At 34.8% G+C, this 22,501-nt stretch overlaps 1 protein-coding gene across 1 annotated transcript in view; it reads right to left on the bottom strand.

Moving 5' to 3' along the window:
- LOC128555846 (uncharacterized) overlaps window positions 1-22,501 on the bottom strand; it is a 33,254-nt gene that overhangs the window by 8,718 nt on the left and 2,035 nt on the right. Inside the window, exons 2-4 of the mRNA XM_053539585.1 lie at window positions 15,486-15,520; window positions 5,200-5,274; window positions 1,248-1,422 (exon numbers count right to left, since the gene is read on the bottom strand). Of these exons, the coding sequence (XP_053395560.1) occupies window positions 1,248-1,422; window positions 5,200-5,274; window positions 15,486-15,520 (285 nt within the window). The remainder of the gene's footprint in view (window positions 1-1,247; window positions 1,423-5,199; window positions 5,275-15,485; window positions 15,521-22,501) is intronic.

Here is a 22,501-nt window from a genome sequence, read left to right on the forward strand (position 1 = left end):
AAACTGAACTGATACTGTTTTTCCTTTTTTTTTAGTTGCATTGACCGAGTGACCCCAAATATGATACCAAACTTTGTTTTGATAAAAGTTATCTACACACCATCTTTGGTGAGAAAAGTTGTACCCGAACTTAAGATATTGAATGGAAATCATTTTTCTATTTGAGTAACAGTGACCTTGGCCCCAAATGCAATCCAAATTGTCATCTCCACCTAAGCTACCTACAAACCAAGTTTACCACTATATCACATTCCTAACTGTACTTAGTATGCAGGAAGCATAAATCTTAAATAAAATCTCAATCATTGTTCAATAAAAGCTATCTGCATACCAAGTTTGATGACAGCAGCTGTACCTAAACTAAAGATACTGTGGGGAAACAATTTTCCTATCTTCAGTAACAGCGACCTTCATTTTTCATTTCCAAAATAGCAAGACATAATCATAGTAACCTTTCTTTGCTGATAAATACTGAACATAATTTGGAGAAATTTGCAATAAATGAATTTCAAAAGTTTAGGAACAAAACAATTAACAATGTGGCAAACCTACATGTCTTTTCCATATCGTACACACGGGGAAAATTGCTCAATTCAGGTAACATTTTGTCTTTAATTTCCTGTACAATGTACTTGATTTTAATAAAATAAAAAGCATCAAAGACAGGAAAATGGGTGCTTTCCTCGCTACAAAGCGTCTACCAGAAATTCTTGATACTTTTTTCGAATACTTCGACCAAACATTTTTTCACTGACCGAATGTGAAGGTGACATACACACTGTAAAGACAGTATTGATTAAGTGTGGCAGATGTTTTGTGGCTAGAAAGCACTGTTTTTTCTGTCTCCGACACCTTTTATTTTATCAAAATCCCTCAAGTAACAGGAAAATTACAAACAAAAATGTTTCATGAATTGAGCAATTTTCCCAGTGTGTTTGATACCAAAACAATCACACATGTTTGTCACCCTGAATTAATATTTTAACAAAATTTAAAGACTGTCCACATTAAAGGGTTTGGAAAAGTTTGAGAAAACTACTGTGAAATTATTAAATTTCGTGGGCATGAAATTTCGTGGTTTTGGTCAAAACAGCTATTTCGTGGGGATATGAATTCGTGGATTTCAACTTTTGAACATAAAATGAACAGGAATTTTACTTGTTCGTTGGGAATAAATTTCGTGGATTGACTCAACCACGAAAATTAGTCCCCCACGAATATTAATGATTTTACAGTAACTTGGGTACCTTTTGTAGTTTTATGCTTTCTACTATATGGTTTATCAGACCAAGGTGTACTGTCCCTGTCTCCCTCAAGTTCTCTGTACTTCCTCAGGTAAGCTTTGTACTCCTTTGTTAGACCTTCAATCTTCTCTGAGAACTCGGCAATCTTCCTCTCTGGATAACAGCCAACCTGTGATTGCTGCAGGGGAGAATATGCAAGTTCTTGACAATTCAGTTTTGCTTCAAGGAAGTTAACATCAAATAACATATTTATGTCTGGTTTTGTTTGAGGATTACAGATGACAAAGTGAATGCTTCTGAATTTTTAGTGGTCTTGTTTTCGTTTTAGTTTTCGTAAGTAACTATAAAATTATAACTCTACTTTCTGATGAACAATCATAACAGCAATGCTTGACTATTCAATAGACTTGTCTCTATAGACAGTTGACTGAATGAACAATGTAAAATGCATGTCAGTTCATCACAGTGGGCAAGCATTCCATTCTCTTTGATGGGTACTGAGATACCTACTTCAGGGGTCACACTGGAAATTTTTTTCTCTGAGCCACTGCTTTTTCCGAAGATAAAATTATGAGGCCAACAACGGCGAAGCGCATAGCATTGACGTTCTTGTAGGACTACATTATATGTATCAAAGTACTCCTACTACTCAAGAAATTAATGTAGTTATTACATATTTCTTTGTAGCCCTTTAAAACTATTTAGAAAATCAATTTGTGTTAATTTCTGAATCATTTTTATAAATATCTGCCATTTAATAAAAAAATTCTGAAAATCACATTTAAAGTAAAGATGTCAAAAAAAGAAAAAATATTTTGCACATTGCCTATAAGTGGGTGGGGTTCGATGCCTTCGCATGTTTTATTCTCGAAAATTACTTCAAAATAAGAGCTCCTTTTGCAACAGTTGTCAAATTTTTCTGAAATGTAAACTTTTTATTGGCTTTTTATTAAGATTGCACTAAAGCATCTCGTCAGAAATGACAGAAATATCCGAAAATCACAGTCGCGAAAACGAGTGACAAATTCGGAAAACGTAAGTTAGAATTAAATATTTGATAAAATACCTATGTTTTATTGCTTTCTATCATCATAGCTATTCAATACTTACAATTTCTGCTTGTCTAAAGCATTTTTATTTGTTTTTGCCCAAACTAACCCTCGGCAATCATAGAAAATTTGTCTAACGGCCGACTGCTCATAAAATCGTATCAAGTGCACAAAATGATGATTATAATTATCCAGTTTGTTATTCAATAATCTAATTATCGCCAATTAACTGCCTGATCAAATAAAAAAATTGCAAATTGGCTCCCTCCCTTTCAATAACGGATGTTGTGTCTACACAGATTATCGATTTTTCACACCTTCTGGTCCGAAAAACTGGCAATATTCGTAGTTTTGCAAGCAGACATAGCTTCGGGCCATTTTCGCCACTTAGAAAATTTCGGAGCCACATTTAATTTTTTGTCGCAAATGGCTCAAGTGGCGATCGACAGCGTGACCCCTGCTACTTGCATGCAAAAACTTAACAATATTCAGATGCAAATATAAACACTGATGAACAGGTAAGTGCAATAGCTCTACTGGCACGCGAGTAGTCCCCGGACAGCAGTAGTCCCCCGACACACTCCCGCAACGCTCTATTTTCGCGATTCGTCTACATATTTTTGTGCCTAATCATACAGACGCTTGTTTTGGAGAAGTTTATCAATTTCATTTTTTCACTGGTAATCATTTAAGTATAATTATCGTGGAAATCCTACCGCATGGTTACTTGTTTACATTTTCACTGGTGGGGCTTCCGTTTTAAATGCGCATGCGCAAGAGAGGCCCCTCTGGAGGGTTTTAAAATTAAGGCTACATGTCTTTACTTCACGACTAGCAGACGATACATACACTTTCAACAAGAAAACTTATTTTCTTTGTGACAACAATACTAATCTGCCAAAATATTAAGGTGTTATAGCACTACATTGTCCAGATATCTGTGATTTAAGCATAATTATTCTATTTTCTGTTGTCGCAATTTATCCGTGTGGCTTGGACAAATAAATATGACGCAAACTTGTGATCTTTTTACAGTTATATAAAATATCATTTGTCTTTTTCATAATTCCAGCTCATATGGGCAGTTCACGATAAATATATTCATGCAAAATTGGTGTCCGGGCATTAGTATCAAACATGTTAAAATTGACGTTCTACAGACCCCTTTTCCGGCCTCTCTAATCCCCCGCGAAGGTGACGTCATTTCACAGGAAAAACCCTTAACTGGTAATACCAGAGCTATGGTATTTTTATATGTTAATTGTTTTTATTCTTGATATTGTTTAAGGTTTTGAGGATGAAATATATGCGATTTCTGTCCGGGGACTACTCGCGTGCCAGTACCCATTCTTCGAATAGTCCTGCCAAAAATTTAACCAAGAAACTCCAATTTCCAACATAATTTATGTATGATAATGCACACGGAAGTTGTGGTTCTTGGCGTTCTCACTCTTGATGACAAACAAATGTACAAAGTTTCAAAGCCTTATATAATGATCAACAAGAGCTGTCACCCCGAAGTAGGCCCAAGAATGCAACATCGTATGCGCAAAAAAACCATATCATTTTGTGACCTTGACCTTGACCTAAGAGGTGTGGGTCATAAGCGTGACAAACCTTCTCAATATGGTTAACATTTGTGTCAAATTATTTTCAAATCCCTTGATAAATGGCAGAGTTATGGACCAGACAAAAAACATCTTTGACTTCTAAGTGTGACCTTGACCTTGGAGCTAGGGGTCTTGGTCTTGTGCTTGACATCTCATCTCATTATAAGGAACATTTATGCCGAGTAATTTCAAAATCCCTTCATCAATGGCTGAGTTATAGACTGGACAAGAAACAGACCATGTTAACCTTTGACCTCTAAGTGTGACCTTGACCTTGGAGTTAGGGGTCTGGCTCTTGCGCATGACAAGTTGTCTTATTATGAGGAACATTTATGCCAAGTAATTTCATAATCCCTTCATCAATGGCAGAGTTATAGACGGGACAAGAAATATACCCTGTTAACCTTTGACTTCTAAGTGTGACCTTGATCTTGGAGCTAAGGGTCTAGGACTTGCGCAAGACACGTCATCTCATTATGGTTAACATTTATGCCAAGTTATTTCAAAATCCCTTCATGGATGGCAGAGTTATGGACCGGACACGAAACAGACCATGTTAACCTTTGACCTCTAAGTGTGACCTTGACCTTGGAGCTAGGAGTCTGGGTCTTGCGCATGACACATCTCATTATGGTGAACATTTATGCCAAGCAATTTCAAAATCCCTTGATGGATGGAAGAGTTACAGCCCGGACAAGATGGACGGACAGTGCGATTTTAATATGCCTACCTTCGGGGGGCATAAAAATGGACCTTAGCAAAAATCTTCATCAGTACCAATGATCAAGTGCTGACAATACCAGATTACCTCATAGATATCTTTTATGCCAAAGCTAAAGGAACAAATACTGGTAATATAGTTTTAAATTAGTTTTTTGTCAAGATAATGAATTAGCTTGTTTTGTTTAAGCCATCTTTCCAAAATATCTATAATACTTTTTGGGGCAATGGAAAAAAGCAAAATGTAAAATAAAAATAGTTAGCAAGAGAGTAAGCCTGTTTATAAAATACATCCATTCACTTCCAGAAGCCTAATCCATGATCTATATCAAGATTTGTAAGTTAAAAGGGGCCATAATTCAGCCAAAATCCTTGATGGAGTTATGTTCTCTTGCCTAAAACTGGACATGGTGATGGTACACAAGTCTTGAAAGTTTCAAAGCTTTATCTCGAAAGGTTTTGTCAAAATGTGGACTGGTATGAAAAACTTGACCAAGGTGTGACGCCGACGTCAAAGCCGTGGTGAGTAGGCTAGCTCTACTTATTCTTCGAACAGTCGAGCTAAAAATATGTTACCTTTAAGTAAAAATCAATGTCTTTTTTAATACTTGGCATCCATTTCTTCACTTGTTCTGCAGTATGTAAGGAACCCTGAAGTGATGGAATCATACAATAAATCATTCTAGCATTAAAACTGCTGTTCTTGTCACTTTTCAAGGGAGTTTCAACAGGAATGAAACCTGTTAACAGAGAAATTCTCATGCTTATGTGCTGTTATACGAGAAATGAACAACAGAATAGGATTGGCAAATCCATGAACCGCACTAGCTATTCATGTTTAATTTGCTGACATTCATTTCGCATGAACTACAAAACAAGAGGGGCATGATGGCCCTATATCGCTCACCTGTTATCATTGCACTTAAGGAAAAGAAGGTCCAAATTTATGAAATATCTAAGTCCAAAGGACAGGAACAACAAAGGGAAGAAATTTAACCAAAAAGAAAAAAATATTCTTACAAGGTACAGATATGTCAAAATACACCTGAAAATTGGAGGTACCATCCATGTTGTACCACAGAAAAGTGGTCTCGGTTTTTCCCTACGGCCAATAATAAAAAAGTTACTAAAAACAAGAGCTCGTCGAACACAAAATGCCGCCCTTGATGCATTCAGTAATTGCACAAGGAACAGAAATTATATGCTCACTGTAAACAAAAGCTCTACCATTCTGGTTTAATCTGACCTTGACCTTTAACCTATTAACCTAACAACAGATTACAGAGTGATCTTGGCTCCATCCACTGAGCCATTTTTGAATGAAATTTCAAGACTAGCTCAAAGTCAAAATCAAGGTCAAATTTCATTTTGGTACAAAACAATGTATATGTGGTCCAAATTTGAAAGCTGTGGCTTGAGAAATGTGAAAGTAGGTCACTAGATCAATTTCAAGGTCAAAGTTCATTTCGGTAGACAGAACTATGCATGTGCTTCAAATTTGGAGGCTGTAGCTTCAGAAATGTGAAAGTAGGTAATAGGTAAAAATCAATGTCAAATTTCAATTCAGAACACAAAAATATGCATGCAGTCCAAATTTGAAGCCTGTAGCTTCAGAAATGTGAAAGTAGGTCACTAGGTCAATCTCAAGATCAAAGTTCATTTCAGTACACAAAACTATGCTTGTGGTTCAAATCTGAAGGCTGTAGCTTGAGAAATGTGAAAGTAGGTCACTAGGTCAAAATCAAGGTCAAATTTTATTTTGGAACAAAAACTATGCATGTGGTCCAAATTTGAAGCCTGTACCTTCAAAAATGTGAAAGTAGGTCACTAGGTCAATAACAAGGTCAAAGTTTTTTTCTGTACAGAAACCTATGCATGTATCTTAGTAGAGGACCACTAGATGATGTCATATACAAAATATCAAAGCCCTAGGCCCTGTGGTTTTGGACAAGAGGTTTTTCAAAGTGTTTTTTTTCCTATATAAGTCTATATAAACCATGTGACCCCCAGGGTGGGGCCATATTTGACGTTACACGTAAATAATCTGAACAATCTTGGTAGAGGACCACTAGATTGTGCTACATACCAAATATCAAAGCCCTAGGCCCTATGGTTTTGGACAAGAAGATCAGAAACCGCTTAACTGTTCCTGGCCAATGTGACCTTGACCTTTGACCTAATGACCTCAAAATCAATAGGGGTCATCTGCTGGTCATGGCCAACCTAACTATCAATTTTCCTGATACTAGGCCCAAGCGTTCTTGAGTTATTGCCCGGAAACCATTTTACTGTTCCTGGTCACTGTGACCTTGACCTCTGACATACTGACCTCAAAATCAATAGGGGTCATCTGCTGGTCATGACCAATCTCCCTATCAACTTTTGTGACCCTAGGCCTAAGCGTTCTTAGTTATCATCCGGAAACCGTTTAACTGTTCTGGGTAACTCTGACCTTGACCTTTAACATACTGACCTCAAAATCAATAGGAGTCATCTGCTGACCATAACCAACCTCCCTATCAACTTTCATGATCCTAAGCCCAAGTGTTCTAGAGTTATCATCCGGAAACCGTTTTACTATTCAGTGTCACTGTGACCTTGACCTTTGACATACAGACCTCAAAATCAATAGGGGTCATCTGCTGGTGATGACCAACCTCCCTATCAACTTTCATGATCCTAGGCCCAAGAGTTCTTGAGTGAGGGGGGGGGGCATAATAAGCTATTTATAGTAACGTAAAAGGGAAGTAATTAAAAAAAAAAATTATTGTAAGTGAACAAAAGAAGGATCTGCCAAATAAATCTGTAGACATAAATAAATTTCAGATCAGTATCTTCATTAGTTACGGAGATATACCCAATTTTAATTTGAAATAAAGGGAGGTAATTTGACATAAAATCAGTCCATAGTTAACTACCCTGATTGGCTCAGTCCAACTAATGACAATAATGAAATTTCAAATAAGTCCTATAAGTACTTACTGATATAAATCCATTTTGATTACAATCAGGGGAGGTAATCAGATATAAAATAACTCTGGAACCTCCGATTGGATCTGATTTGTCATGGAATCCAAGATTTATTGTTGTTGAAGATATTTTGGAAGTTTGTATCAAATAAAACCATAAATGAAGTATCTATATGGCTGCAAAAGCCAAAATAGCCAATTTTGGACCTTTAAGGGGCCATAACTCTGGAACCCATGATGGAATCTGGCCAGTTCAAGAAAGGAACCAAGATCTTGTGGTAATACAAGTTGTGTGCAAGTTTGGTTAAAATCAAATCATAAAAGAAGCTGCTATTGTGCAGACAAGGTCAAAATAGCTAATTTTGGCCCTTTCAGGGGCCATAACTCTGGAACCCATTTAGGGATCTGGCCGGTTTAAAAAAGGAACCGAGATCTTATGGTGACACAAGTTTTGTGCAAGTTTGATTAAATTCAAATCATAAATGAAGCTGCTATTGTGCAGACAAGGTCAAAATAGCTAATTCTGGCCCTTTCAGGGGCCATAACTCTGGAAACCATAATGGAATTTCGCCAGTTGAAGAAAGGAACCAAGATCTTACGGTGATACAAGTTGTGTGCAAGTTTGGTTAAAATAAAATCATAAATGAAGCTGCTATTGTGCAGACAAGGTCAAAATAGCTAATTCTGGCCCTTTCAGGGACCATAACTCTGGAAACCATATTGGAATCTGGCCAGTTCAAGAAAGGAACCAAGATCTTATGGTGATACAAGTTGTGTGCCAGTTTGGTAAAAATCAAATCATAAATAAAGCTGCTATTGTGCAGACAAGGTCAAAATAGCAAATTTTGGCCCTTGCAGGGGCCATAACTCTGGAACCCATAAAGGGATCTGGCCAGTTCAAGAAAGGAATCGAGATCTTATGGTGATACAAGTTGTGTGCAAGTTTGGTTAAAATAAAATTATAAATGAAACCACTATTGTGCAGACAAGAAATTGTTGACGCATGCACGGACTGACGACGGACGAAGGGTGATCACAAAAGCTCACCTTGTCACTATGTGACAGGTGAGCTAAAAATAATTCATTTCTTATATTTACATAATATTTCCTTTCTATCTGTAAACAAGGTTATATTACAAATTGCATACATTCTGTTGCATTTAACATTTAAATCAGCTTCCCGGCCATTCTGTTTATCAGATGGAACACTGTGATGTCATCTAAGGAACATTCTCCCTGATTATATGTGGACATCATCAAAACAGCAGTCCATTATTACTAAGCAGCACTGTCATAACTTTTGCTGTTCATACAAAATGAGTAATTTTCATTGGAAAATAGGGCAAGTGTAAATATAAGCCTTATATTTAGGAAATGACGTCCATGTGATAAAACAAGGCAAACATTCCAACGCATTTCATGGAAATGTAACGACATTGAGGGACAAGGTTTCCATTTATTAGTTTTAGCATGTTTTATGTTCATTTACAAAACAATTTATAGCAAAAGAGTGCTTTAACACTATTTATTCATGATGGGCTGTTATACGTCGGGTGTAATAATTTTATGAGGGCGCAGCCCAAGTGAAATTATTTGTATGGCATATTACCACCTGAGTGTATAAATAGTGTTAAAACACGGATTTGCTATAAATTATTTCGATTCTAATATGCCCTTAATTTAAAATAGTAGATAAAATATAGTAGCACTCTTTCTTGGTCGCAACAAAAACATTGACGTCACCTCACGTTTAATAACATGACGTCATTCTAGCATAAGAGTGTTTTAACAGAGAAAGCATATTAGATTGTATGTTATAACATCTTCAGAATCCCTCAGGATTCTGCAAATTGCAGATGCTATAAAATAAGCATCCATTATCCCTACATTCAAACTGAAAGTAAACAAGAGCTGCACTATTCGGAGATTTGACAGTAAAATGAATATATGTCTCAATAAGAGACCTCTACTTTTAAAAGGATGATACACCAAGGGGCATAATTCTGTCAAGAACACAAATTAGAGTTATTGGGATTGTTACCACACATGCAGATGATGATGGTAAAGATATATTTTGGGTTTCAAGTATTTATCTTATATAGTACGCCCACGCCGACGCGAGTAGAACAGCCCCCCTATTCTCTGAATAGTGGAGCTAGAAACTACATCTAAAATATTTAAATATGTTTCTCCCTGAGTAAATATTCATTTTTATATAAGAAAAAATTTACTAAATCAAGTAAAGAATTAGTTTATCTAAATCAAGTAACCCCTGGGGCTGGGTCAATTTGACCCTGGGGGTCAATATTTGAACAAATTTTGTAGAGGTCCACTAGGCAATGCTATATGTCAAATATATAAGCTCTAGGCCTTTTGGTTTATTCTTAGAAAATTTTGAAGATTTTTCTATGTACAATAAAGTAACCCCATGGGGCGGGGTCAATTTGACCTATGGGTCATGATTTGAACAAATTTTGTAGAAGTCTACTAGGCAATGCTACAAGTCAAATATCTAAGATCTAGGCCTTCTGGTTTATTTTTAGAAATTTTTTGAAGATTTTCCTATGTAAAATCAAGTGACCCCTGGGGCGGGGGGTCATGATTTGAACAAATTTTGTAGAGGTCCACTAGGCAATGCTACATGTCAAATATCTAAGCCCTAGGCCTTCTGGTGAACCCTGGGGCAGGGTCAATTTTGACCCCGGGGGTCATAATTTGAACAAATTTTGTAGAGGTCCACTAGGCAATGCTACATGTCAAATATCTAAGCTCTTAGCCTTCTGGTTTATTTTTAGAAATTTTTTGAAGATTTTCCTATGTAAAATCTACTGACCCCTCAGGGGGGTCAATTTTGACCCCGGGGGTCATGATTGAACATTTTTTGTAGAGGTCCACTAGGCAATGCTACATGTCAAATATCTAAGCTCTAGGCCTTCTGGTTTATTTTTAGAAAATTTTTGAAGATTATCCTAGGTAAAACAAGCAAATTCGATGAATTGGTATCCCCCGCCGAACGGGTTTGTGGGGAGGAATGGCAAAAAGATATATCCGGCAAAAAGTTAAGGATGTTAATAAGAAGCAAATAATTTCATTAGTCAAAATCAAGTTAACAGAAAACAAATGTTTAATTAAAGAGTACATAATAAATGTATGATACTTTGATCCTGACTAAAGAATTTATTTTGAATAGGATATGCTTACTGTAATAAGCTTAGCTTTTAAAATTAAATGCAGTTAATTGAAATGTGTGTGCTTGAAGTTTAACTGGAACGAAATATTGTCTTTGAGTGGTTTGGCACCAGGTGTTGCTGTTTAACACGTACATTTGAACTTAAAAGAACAGATGTCCTTAAGAGAACACAGGTAAGATATCTTGAACATGGCTGAGGGCAAGGTTTGTGCAGTCACAACTTAACATGTTGAAGGTTTGAACATTTAAAAAAAAAAAAAAAAAGGAATGGAAATATATATATGTATAATTATATAGATATATGTATATATTTATTTTTTTATGGGGTGGGGGTGCAGGGGAACGGGAGAGGAAACAAAATTTCAAATGTTGATTATAAATATTGATTGAAAATTAAAAATGAAAAAAAAAAATGGGTAAAAGGGTGAAGTTGTGGGGGGGAGGGGGCAGAGGATGCATGATCAGTGGTGGGCATGACTGGGTGGAGAAGTGAGGTGGGGGAATGGTACAACTTGGAAGGTTTGAAAAAAATCTAAAATAAGAAATGAAAAAAAATGAAAAAAATTTTAGCGGAGGGGGGTTGGGAGGGGGAGGGTGTGTGACCAAGGCAAGTGGGTGACCAGGTGTGGGTGCGCAACTTCACATGTTTATAATGAATGTTCACAGAAAAGAATGAAAGAAATTTACTGAAATTCTGCCAAATGGTAAGTTTGTTATGTACAAATATGTGGATTTTTAGACAATTAGGGCAATAACTCTGAAGTTACAAAAGAAATCCGTACAAAATTATAGTGCTCTAAATTCTGTTAAAGTTTCATAGTTCTAGGTCAACTAGAGCTATCACTAAAGGTGATGAATGTACCCCCCGCATGCACTGACATAGTACATTGCAATCTGACACACACAAGACTGCATAATTATGTGGACTGTATGTATATAGACTGTATGTATACAGTATAGTAACAAAAACAAAGTCCCATAACTATGCAGAATATTTATCTAAAAGAATGTAACATGCACCATGCACAACTAGGGTTGGTACTGATCACTTGTGTGAAGTTTCATTAAATTGTGTGCAAGAGTTTGATAGATTAGGCATGCACAAGACTGCATATGCAGACTGCATGTACATAGTATGTTAACAAGAAACAAAGTCCCATAACTCTGCAATTTTTGTCGCTGAAAGAACCTAACATGCCCCATGCACAACTACTGTTGTTACTGATCACTTGTGTGAAGTTTCATTAGATTGTGTCAAGGGGATGAGGAGAGATGGTGCGCACAAGATTGTGTCTATGTATATAGTATAGTAACAAAAAAACAAAGTCCCATAACTCTGCAAATTTTTTTTCTGAAAGAACCTAACATGCCCATGCACAACTACTGTTGTTACTGATCACTTGTGTGAAGTTTCATTAAATTGTGTCAAGGGGATGAGGAGAGATGGTGCGCACAAGATTGTGTCTATGTATATAGTATAGTAACAAAAAAACAAAGTCCCATAACTCTGCAATTTTTTTTCTAAAAGAACCTAACATGCCCCATGCACAACTACTGTTGGTACTGATCACTTGTGTGAAGTTTCATTAAATTGTGTCAAGGGGATGAGGAGAGATGGTGCGCACAAGATTGTGTCTATGTATATAGTATAGTAACAAAAAAACAAAGTCCCATAACTCTGCAAGTTTTTTTTCTAAAAGAACCTAACATACCCCATGCACAACTAGTGTTGGTACTGATCACTTGTGTGAAGTTTCATTAAATTGTGTCAAGGGGATGAGGAGAGATGGTGCGCACAAGATTGTGTCTATGTATATACATGTAGTATAGTAACAAAAAAACAAAGTCCCATAACTCTGCAAATTTTTTTTCTAAAAGAACCTAACATGCCCCATGCACAACTACTGTTGGTACTGATCACTTATGTGAAGTTTCATTAAATTCTGTCAAGGGGATAAGGAGAGATGGTGCGCACAAGATTGCGTCTACGGACAGACGGACAGACGACCGTCAGACAGACGGACAGACAGACAGACAGACAGACAACCTGAAACCAGTATACCCCCCCTTACAACTTTGTTGTCGGGGGGTACAAATATATCAAAAGTTATGATGCAGAAATTGCCATATCTAAAGATCTATAGTATCCTATATAGTTAACACTAGAAACTTCTAAGAGCCATAACTCTGGTGTTACTTGGGCAATCTGTCTGAAACTTGATGGGCCCCATAACCTCATAGTGGTGAACATGTATATGAAGTTTGTTTGAAAAAAAATCTAAAAAGATTTTTTTTGGGGGGGGGGGGGGGGGGGGAATAGGGGGAAGGTGTGTGATCAAGGTAAGGGGGTGACCAGGTGTGGGTACACAACTTCACATGTTTATAATAAATGTTCATGGAAAAGAATGAAAGAAATGTAATGAAATTCTACCAAATGGTAAGTTTGTTATGTACAAATATGTGGATTTTTATACAATTAAAGGGCAATAACTCTTAATTTACAAATAAATCAGAATAAAATTGTGTGTACGCAACCACATTATGGTGATCTAAATTCTGATTAAGTTTCATAGTTGTAGGTCAAATATATCAAAAGTTATGATGCAGAAATTGCCATATTTATAGTACCCTATATAATTAACACTAGAAACTTCTAAGGGCCATAACTCTATTGTTACTTGGGCAATCTAATTGAAACTCGACGGGCCGCAAGAACTCATAGTGGTGAACATGTATATGAAATTTTAAATAAATATTCCCAACCATTTCCTAGATATGGCTCCGGACGGACGGAAAGACGGACAACGCCAAAACTATATATCCCTCCGACTTTCGTCGGGGGAAAATAAAGTGACCCCTGGGGCGGGGGTCATGATTTGAACAAATTTTGTACAGGTCCACTAGGCAATGCTACATGTCAAATATCTAAGCACTAGGCCTTCTGGTTTATTTTTAGAAAAATTCTGAAATTTTCCTATGTAAAATCAATTGACCCCTAGGGTGGGGTCAATTTTGACCCCATGGGTCATGATTTGAACAAATGTCAAATATCTAAGCTTTAGGCCTTCTGGTTTATTTTTAGAAAATTTTTGAAGGTTTTCCTATGTAAATTCAAGTAACCCCTGGGGCGGGGTCAATTATGACCCCGGGGCCATGATTTGAACAATTTTAGTAGAGGTCCACTAGGCAATGCCACATGTCAAATATCTAAGCTCTAGGCCTTCTGGTTTTTGAGAAGAAGATTTTTAAAGATTTTCCTATGTAAAATCAAGTGACCCCTGGGGCGGGGTCAATTTTGACCCCGGGGTCATGATTTGAACAAATTTGCTAGAGGTCCACTAGGCAATGCTTCATACCAAATATCTAAGCTCTAGGGCTTCTGGTTTTTGAGAAGAAGATTTTTTAAGTTTTTCCTTTCGGGTGTCATGGCAATCAGAGTTCTGCATGGAATTCAATTCTTTGAATAATTTTGAAAGAGGGCCACCCAAGGATCATTCCTGTGAAGTTTAGTGTAATTCTGCTGAGTGGTTTTCAAGAAGATTTTTTTTGAAAATGTTGACGGACACACGACGGACGACGGACATTGAGCGGTCACAATAGCTCACCACGAGCCTTTGGCTCAGGTGAGCTAAAAAGTAACTTTACAAATTGAAACATATAATAATACCCATATATTTTAAAACTTTAATACTGAGAAATAATGAGAAACATAGGTTTTATTATATTTATGTTTAATTAATTAATCTATATATATATATATATATATATATATATATATAGCCTGTAAAGCATATATATATATATATATATATATATATATATATATATATATATATATATAGCCTGTAAAGCAATTCCAAACTTGTACATGTCATTTTTCTTGCACTGCCTCTTCCATTCATCCATCTGTCCGTCACATTTCAGGGCACTCGTTTGGCCATTAATGGGGCCGAATATGGGCCCCATTCCCTTCATAAAATAATATGTTTTTTCCCCCTTTCTCAGAAGAAAATTCCCGATAATAGGTTGTTCGACACAACTAGACATGAACTCTCTTTCAAGTTATATTATTATAGTGCCTCTAATAAAGGTTACTGCTGCAATATAGTTAAATTTGTTAGAAATGATTGAAAGGGTATTAATAAGTGTGAAAAGTATTAACATATATAATTATGGCTAAAAACTTCCCCTTTTTGTCTTAAAACGACGAAAAATTCCCCTTCATGAGGGTATGGGTACCTGTCCCCAAAAGTTGTCTAGTGCCCTGCATTTTATGAAAAGTCTGTTCACAGGTTGAATAATATTCCTACATGGTTTCATAACTCTAAGTCAAGTATATTTAAAGATATATGCAACACAAACTTTTAAGCATTTTATGTGTATTTAAGGTGGGGACTGTACGACAAGATCTAATTTTTATGACTGAAGGACATACAGATGGATGAAAGAAGTGAAACTGACAAAATCAGTTAATTTTCAAATTCTCTACATTGCCTTCCATTTATGTAGAAATATCTAGTACTTTTAAAGTTATTACTGAATCCACCTTTTGTGACTGACTGATGATATTTGCTTGGAAAGATGGTGGCAAATCATAATACCCGACCAGTTACACACACGCTGAGGACTTAATATGATAATACTTTTTTATAATGGGCCTGAGCAGTTTCATCACTGTAATTAGGAAGATAAAAAATACTTACTAGACCAGGACGAGGAGGATTCTTCTGGGCATTTTCTGAAAGAAGAAAAAGTTTGGTTTAAAGACAAATTTCTTTTAAAAAACTATCATGTTGGAGTCATCTTTATTAAAGTTTATAGGAAAGACTTCTCTGGGAAAAAACTATTCTAGTAAACCGGCTTAACTTTTTAGGAGGCATAAACAGTTTTTTTTAAAGGATGAAAGGCTGATCACTCAGTGGGTTATAAATATAATAGAAATATCATATTTTTTTCAAATCACTCCTGTTCGTTATAAACAAATTATCAAGTGATGAAAAATAGTTAATTTTGCAATTTGTGTGTTTGACTGAAAATATTTTTCTTGCATCATACATGAACCCCACTTTTCTGTTGATTTTTATTCAGCACTGATAATATTCTTCAAGAAAATGTAATATACAGACATTAAAAATGGGTCCTGTGTGCTACAGCCATTGTGAATATGTCAAAATTATAGCGAGCTCGAAGAGCAGGCCCAAAGGAACTACACAAGAATTGAGCTTTACAGTAACCCAATTATACTTTCGCACTTGGTGGTGGATTTAAAAACTTTCGCAGCAGAAGCAAAAAGTTGGCACTAGCGAACAGGAAGTAGTTATCTCCACAGTGAATACAGGACTTCATTTGACTGCTGAAAACTATTCATCATGAATAATGATTAATTATTTTCTTGTAAAAGATAAAACAGTGGACAGAAACTGGAAAATATTGTGGTTAATAATCCTAACCCGGCGAATAGGAAATGACATCACCGTGACATTGGCTTCCAATAAATTTTGCGAAGTATGATATTCGCTGTAACAGGTATGATTAGTCCAACAAATTTGACGCGATCCTAGTAAATATTGAGATAATTTTTTTGATATGAGCAACATCCCCACTCGCCTCAAACACTCAAACGACCAAAATAGTTGAAGCAATTTCCGATGAAATTTTCATCGCTGCCGACGCTTTACATGCTATAGGTTTAGGCAGTGGCTACGATTACAGTACCATAATCCAAGCCTCCGATTCTAGGATTACAGAAGTTCCGTATTCCTAGACAACCCTTTGAAGATAGGCTAGGATTACGGAAGAATTTAAGAGGCATCAAATGTATGTTAGGACATACATAAACAAGAGCTGTCTGATGACAGCGCGCTCGACTATTCGAAGAATTGATTGAAGAATAGGGTCAAAATGTTAACACAGATTTTCAGACAAAAGAAAAAAATAGATTAGACAAACAATGTTCCAGTATTTGTGGATTTCAATAAGTCTTGCACTAAATGGCAATGTGTGAACCAATTTCAAAGTCCAAAAAGGGCCATAATTCAGCCATAATAGTTGTCAGAGTTACGTACTCTTGCCTACAGATGGAAATCATAATGATAAACAAGACTAAGTTAGTGTTCAAAGTTTAAAAGCTATATGTCAAAATTATAGTTTTGACAAAACATGGACTTGTATGAAAACAGAACAGTTTTCCAAGTCCAAAAAGGGCCGTAATTCAGCCAAAATAGATGATAGAGTTATGTACTCTTTCCTACAGATAAAGACTATTATAATGAATAAGTGATAAAAGTTTCAAAGCCATATGTCAAACACTTTACACAAAATATGAACTGGTACGAAAAACTTAACCGAGATTTCTAAGTAGAAAGGGGCCATAATTCAGTCAAAATCCTTGATGGAGTTATGTACATTTGCCTATAACTGGTCATGGTGATGGTATACAAGTGTTGAAAGTTTCAAAGCTTTATCTCAAAAGACTTTGCCAAAATATGAACTGGTACGAAAAACTTAACCAAGATTTTTAAGTCAAAAAGGGCCATAATTCAGCCAAAATTCTTGATGGAGTTATGTGCTCTTGCCTATAACTGGACATGGTGATGGTAAACAAGTGTTGAAAGTTTCAAAGCTTTATCTCAAAAGACTTTGTCAAAATATGAACTGGTACGAAAAACTTAACCAAGATTTCAAAGTCAAAAGGGGCCATAATTCAGCCAAAATCCTTGATGGAGTTATGTACTCTTGCCTATAACTAGACACGGTGATGCTAAACAAGTGTTGAAAGTTTCAAAGCTTTATCTCAAAAGACTTTGCCAAAATATGAACTGGTACGAAAAACTTAACCATGATTTCTAAGTCAAAAGGGGCCATAATTCAGCCAAAATCCTTGATAGAGTTATGTGCCCTTGCCTACAACTTGCCATGGTGATAGTAAACAAGTGTTGAAAGTTTCGAAGCTTTATCTCAAAAGACTCTGTCAAAAAGTGGACTGGTACGAAAAACTTAACCAAGGTGTGACGCCGACGCCGTGGTGAGTAGGATAGCTCTACTTATTCTTCAAATAGTCGAGCTAATGATGTTGTAAACTTACTTATTTCACTTAAAATAGCGTTTTCTTCATTGCCTTCTTATTATTTCGCGCTATCGATCAGTCATTTTGGGTTAATATAATCTTAAACGATATACTGATGGCGGTGCGCGGAAATATTCTAGAAATATGAGAGTCAAAGTTTCTATACTTTAAATTTTATGAGTTGTTTATACTTAATATATTTATTATCATTTTTTTGTTGTTGAAAATTTGCAGACAAACGAAGAATTATATTTTCAATAATAGCTCAAAAGGATTTTCAAAAATATACTTTCAATTTTATGATTTGATTTTGCCTGTCACTTTAGATTTCCGTGCGTATAGAATCGAACTTTAGATTTCCGTGCGTATAGAATCGGGCGAAATAAACATCTGTATACGTTTTTTTAAAATTTCATTTTCGCTATTTTAAGTGAAAAAAGTAAGTTTACAACATCATTTATGCATGTCTTAACATATATTTGATAACTCTTAAATACTTCCGTAATCCTAGTCTATCCTGAAAGGGTTGTCTAGACTACCGTAATCGTAGCCACTGCCATAGGTTTAAATGTCGATTATTTCATGAATTAGCCATAAATTCAAATAAAACTTACATGTTTTGAAAGGGGATTCAATTCCTCATTGATTTATGCCAAAATTATCAAATAATATCCAAAATTACGAATTTTCTGGTGATTTAAACCTATGTATGTACTGTGCACGATTAACGTTTACCATGTGTACACAAGACAATATGCGTAAGTAAGTAAGTAAGTAACGACTTTATTTAAAGTGGATAACATATACGGCATTGGATACATTTTTCAAAACCGATTAACAATATGGTCCACTGTATACAATGTATAACTATGTACAGAACATCAAACATACATGTAATAAACTATATACAGATATAACAAACCTGAAAGGAGAACATTATAATATGGAAAGAAGTAAAAGGCAATGACAATGAATCAATTTTATGTAAAAATGTACAACCTAAACATATAAAATATGTGTCCCGCCATGACATTTTTATCCCAAATGACACAAACCTCGATATCGGTAAAATGACGTTGAAGTTGACGTAACTTAATTAGATATTTGTTTTCATTAATTTGTTTTTAAAGCAACAGCCATTTAGTGTTAAAATCAATAATATCAGACGAAGATTTTTAAGTCTAAACGGTTCAACATTTAGTTATCGCAATACAATGCAGTAGTGAAATATCACAAATAATGAGTGAATTAGCGAATTGTTTCCCTTTGAAATCTACACGCCATTAACGGTGTATACATGTGTGAAACTGGGTCAGAGAAAACATGTACTGTAGTTATTGCTCTGAATATACGCGGATATTTAAAGTACATGGCGGATGTATTGGTTGTTGTGGTAAGTTTTTATTTTCATCATAAATTTATTCGTAAGTTAAGTAAAAAAAAGAATGGACAGACCGCTTCTTTTGTTGATGTATCGAAGATACAACTTGGCAGCGAAAAATGGCCGTGTTGACATTTCGATTTGACTGTCTGCTGTCAAATACTTTTAATATTTTTTTCTGTATATTTGTAAATTTTCATGATGGCAGAATATACTTGCAGCCAAGACAGTCAGACATCTACTATATTAAGTACATTCTGTAGGAAATTTTCTATGCAGAAATTGTAAATAAACAGGAATATTGTACATTTTCTTTAACTGTCACAGATATGAACTGGTGAATAATTACATGGTCATTAATTATTAATTTATGCACATACAGTACAATCTATGACAATTAGAAAAGAAATGTACAATAACACAGAAAAAGTGATGTTTTAAATTGTCACTTTTTGTTGTAATAGCAACTAAAATAGACCTTGAAAATTTCTATAAAAAATCTACATGCAATTTACAATGCTTTTTTTTCATTCTCACTACTGTCAGTACTGACAGACAGCATACTGGTAGGCTACTAAATAAATAAAAAATTCTTTGTTTATAATTTTCAGGGCAACCTCCAGCAGTATGAGATATAAAGGTTCACTGCAGTTTTGACTATGCTCAACAAGTACTGTACACATACAATGCTCAGCAAGTGGAGTTGCTGTGAGTTCTCATGCAAGTATAATATTTAAAGTTAGTGTTTACATTCATATCAGTGTCAGTATTGATTTCTCAAATGCATTTTTTTTTCAATATCAATTTTAAATATGAAATTCCATATACTGCAGTAGCACTAACTTAAATTCCACAGTCTTCAAAACAACCATGGCTCTACAAATAAAAGCTACAAACCTACAATGCACATTTTACATTTGAATTTACAGTGACACCTTAATAACAGAAATTTTGTTAAGTGAAATTATCCAAAGGAAGTTGTGTTTTTAAGACTTTATTTTACTATTAATTTCTTTGCCTGTTTTTTTTTTCACTGAACTTTTTGTAAATCCCTGAAATGGGATTGAAAATACTGCATTAGTTTATAATAAAGATGCTGTATAATAAGCACTATAAATCAGAATTCAATTAAATTTTCATAAATGCAAGTTTTTGTCAAGCAGTATCTATAAGAAATGATGGACATTTTGGTCAGTGTTGATTCACCCTATTTTGATCAGGATTTTTATACATTTATCATAAACTGTTCTTGTTTTTAAGGCTCTCAGATTTTCTACCTAGTGTGTGAAAAGTACAGTACTGCTGTTGGAAGAGGAGCATCATGGCTATGGATAAAAGAAGGTTTCATTACATATGGACAATTATATTGGACAAAATAAGAAAAGTGTTCTAATAAGGTAAGAATTTCCAAAAAAAAAAAGAAATATTTATAAAGCTCACAGAACTTGATGTTGAAATATTTAATTTCACAGTGTGATAATACACTTCAGTTTGGAAAGTCACTGGTTTCCAGTTCATATTATATAATGTGTATACTTTCATGTAAATGAAACATCATATCTCCACTGATAAACATTGATTTATAATTTGAATATTGCATACTTGCATAACATACTGTGTTAAAAAATTCAACTGTGTAGCTGGTATTTAATTGTTGTAATAAAGTGATGCTATGTTATATTCTAAGGACTACACTATTACTACTTAAAAGTTATTGTCTAAGAATTCTTTGTTTAAATATACCCTTATTTCAGTTCTGAATGTGGCTTGTTATGATGGGTCTACATGATTGACTTGGAGTACAACCTGACGGAGGCCTGGCTTGCAGAATTCAGTCCTGAACATGTTTAGGTATATTTGGCTTGTCACCTCTTTAAGCAGTGTTTTGTAATAATCAAGTATTGATAAAACTTGCTGCAGAGTTTCTAGCTCACTGCAAGCCAGTTCAACAGAAATAACATAATTGTAATACAGTAACTGTTTTTTTCTTATCCAGGTTAAAGAACTATTTGTTAAAATGAGATCAAAATCATGGCCCTTACTTGATGTAAAATATGTGCAATGGTTGAAATTTTTTATGCAAAGAGGTTGTCATTACTATAATAAAATTCTAAAATGTAATTTAATGTAATTATGTGTGAGCTGTCTTATGGACAGCTGTTGTTCAGGATTGAAAAAAGGGTTATTAGTGTTCTTTGTCTTAAATATTTGATACATTTATCATTACAGAATGTCTTCTGCATGACTTGGTATAGTATTCTTAAAGGATTATAACTTCAACACAGAGATGGAGATTAATATTTTAGGCAGGTGATTGGCATGACGCAAATTCTCCAACCGTATTACCATTCCTGAGCTGGATGCCAGTCGACAGTTGTACCTGTATAATGAAATAGCACCCCTTTACAGCAACAACAATGTATGCTTAAAATTAGCAGTGCCAAAGCCATTAAAATTGAGAACTCAGTCATTTAAAACAAAATGAATGGAAAAAAGTGTTTAACATTTAAAGTAATACAGAGAAAGAGCTCAGCTCATTTGGTACTTTCTGAAATTTTAATTAATTTGAAAGTGTTTTTGAATTTTTAAAGGTGTACTAGACCAAAATTCCATATATATGAATATGAACAAATGCTACATTATGGTGTCAGCAGTATTATGCATTGGTTAAATATAGACACACTGTATGTATGTAAGGCTGAGCACAGTATAAATGTGAAATTCCTAAAAGACACTGGAAGATTTTTCAACAATCTACAGTTTAGTACTGCATGACATAAAATTATGAATGGAGCTCTACATACACATGATTTATACATTAAGCAAAGTTAAATATATATATATTGATCATCTTGATGATTTTCTATATTTGAAGTAAATACCTAAATGTTAGATATTTTAGTGAAGATATATTTTATGCAACTATATAAGTTGCAAAAAGCTACATCCAGGAAGAATATTTTGAAATGATACTTTTACTTGAAAATTTATGTGAAAAATGAAGGAAATAGATGTTAAAATTAATTCTTTATTTTATAAAAAATGTTGTTGCCATGGAAACAGAACTTGAGTATTAAGTTTATCTGCTTTCATACCAGAGTTATATGACTTTTAATTATAATAATGTTAACAATTTAATGTTATATAATCATCACTCATCTGATACTTTTGATTTTCAATTTACAGTCATTGAGCAATGCATCTTAATTTAAGTACATTTGAAGTTGAATGACACATTACAAATATTAGATATTTATGGAATTGCTTTTAGA

The sequence above is a fragment of the Mercenaria mercenaria genome, chromosome 3 (assembly GCF_021730395.1).
Source record: "Mercenaria mercenaria strain notata chromosome 3, MADL_Memer_1, whole genome shotgun sequence".
Taxonomy (NCBI): Eukaryota; Metazoa; Mollusca; class Bivalvia; order Venerida; family Veneridae; genus Mercenaria; species Mercenaria mercenaria.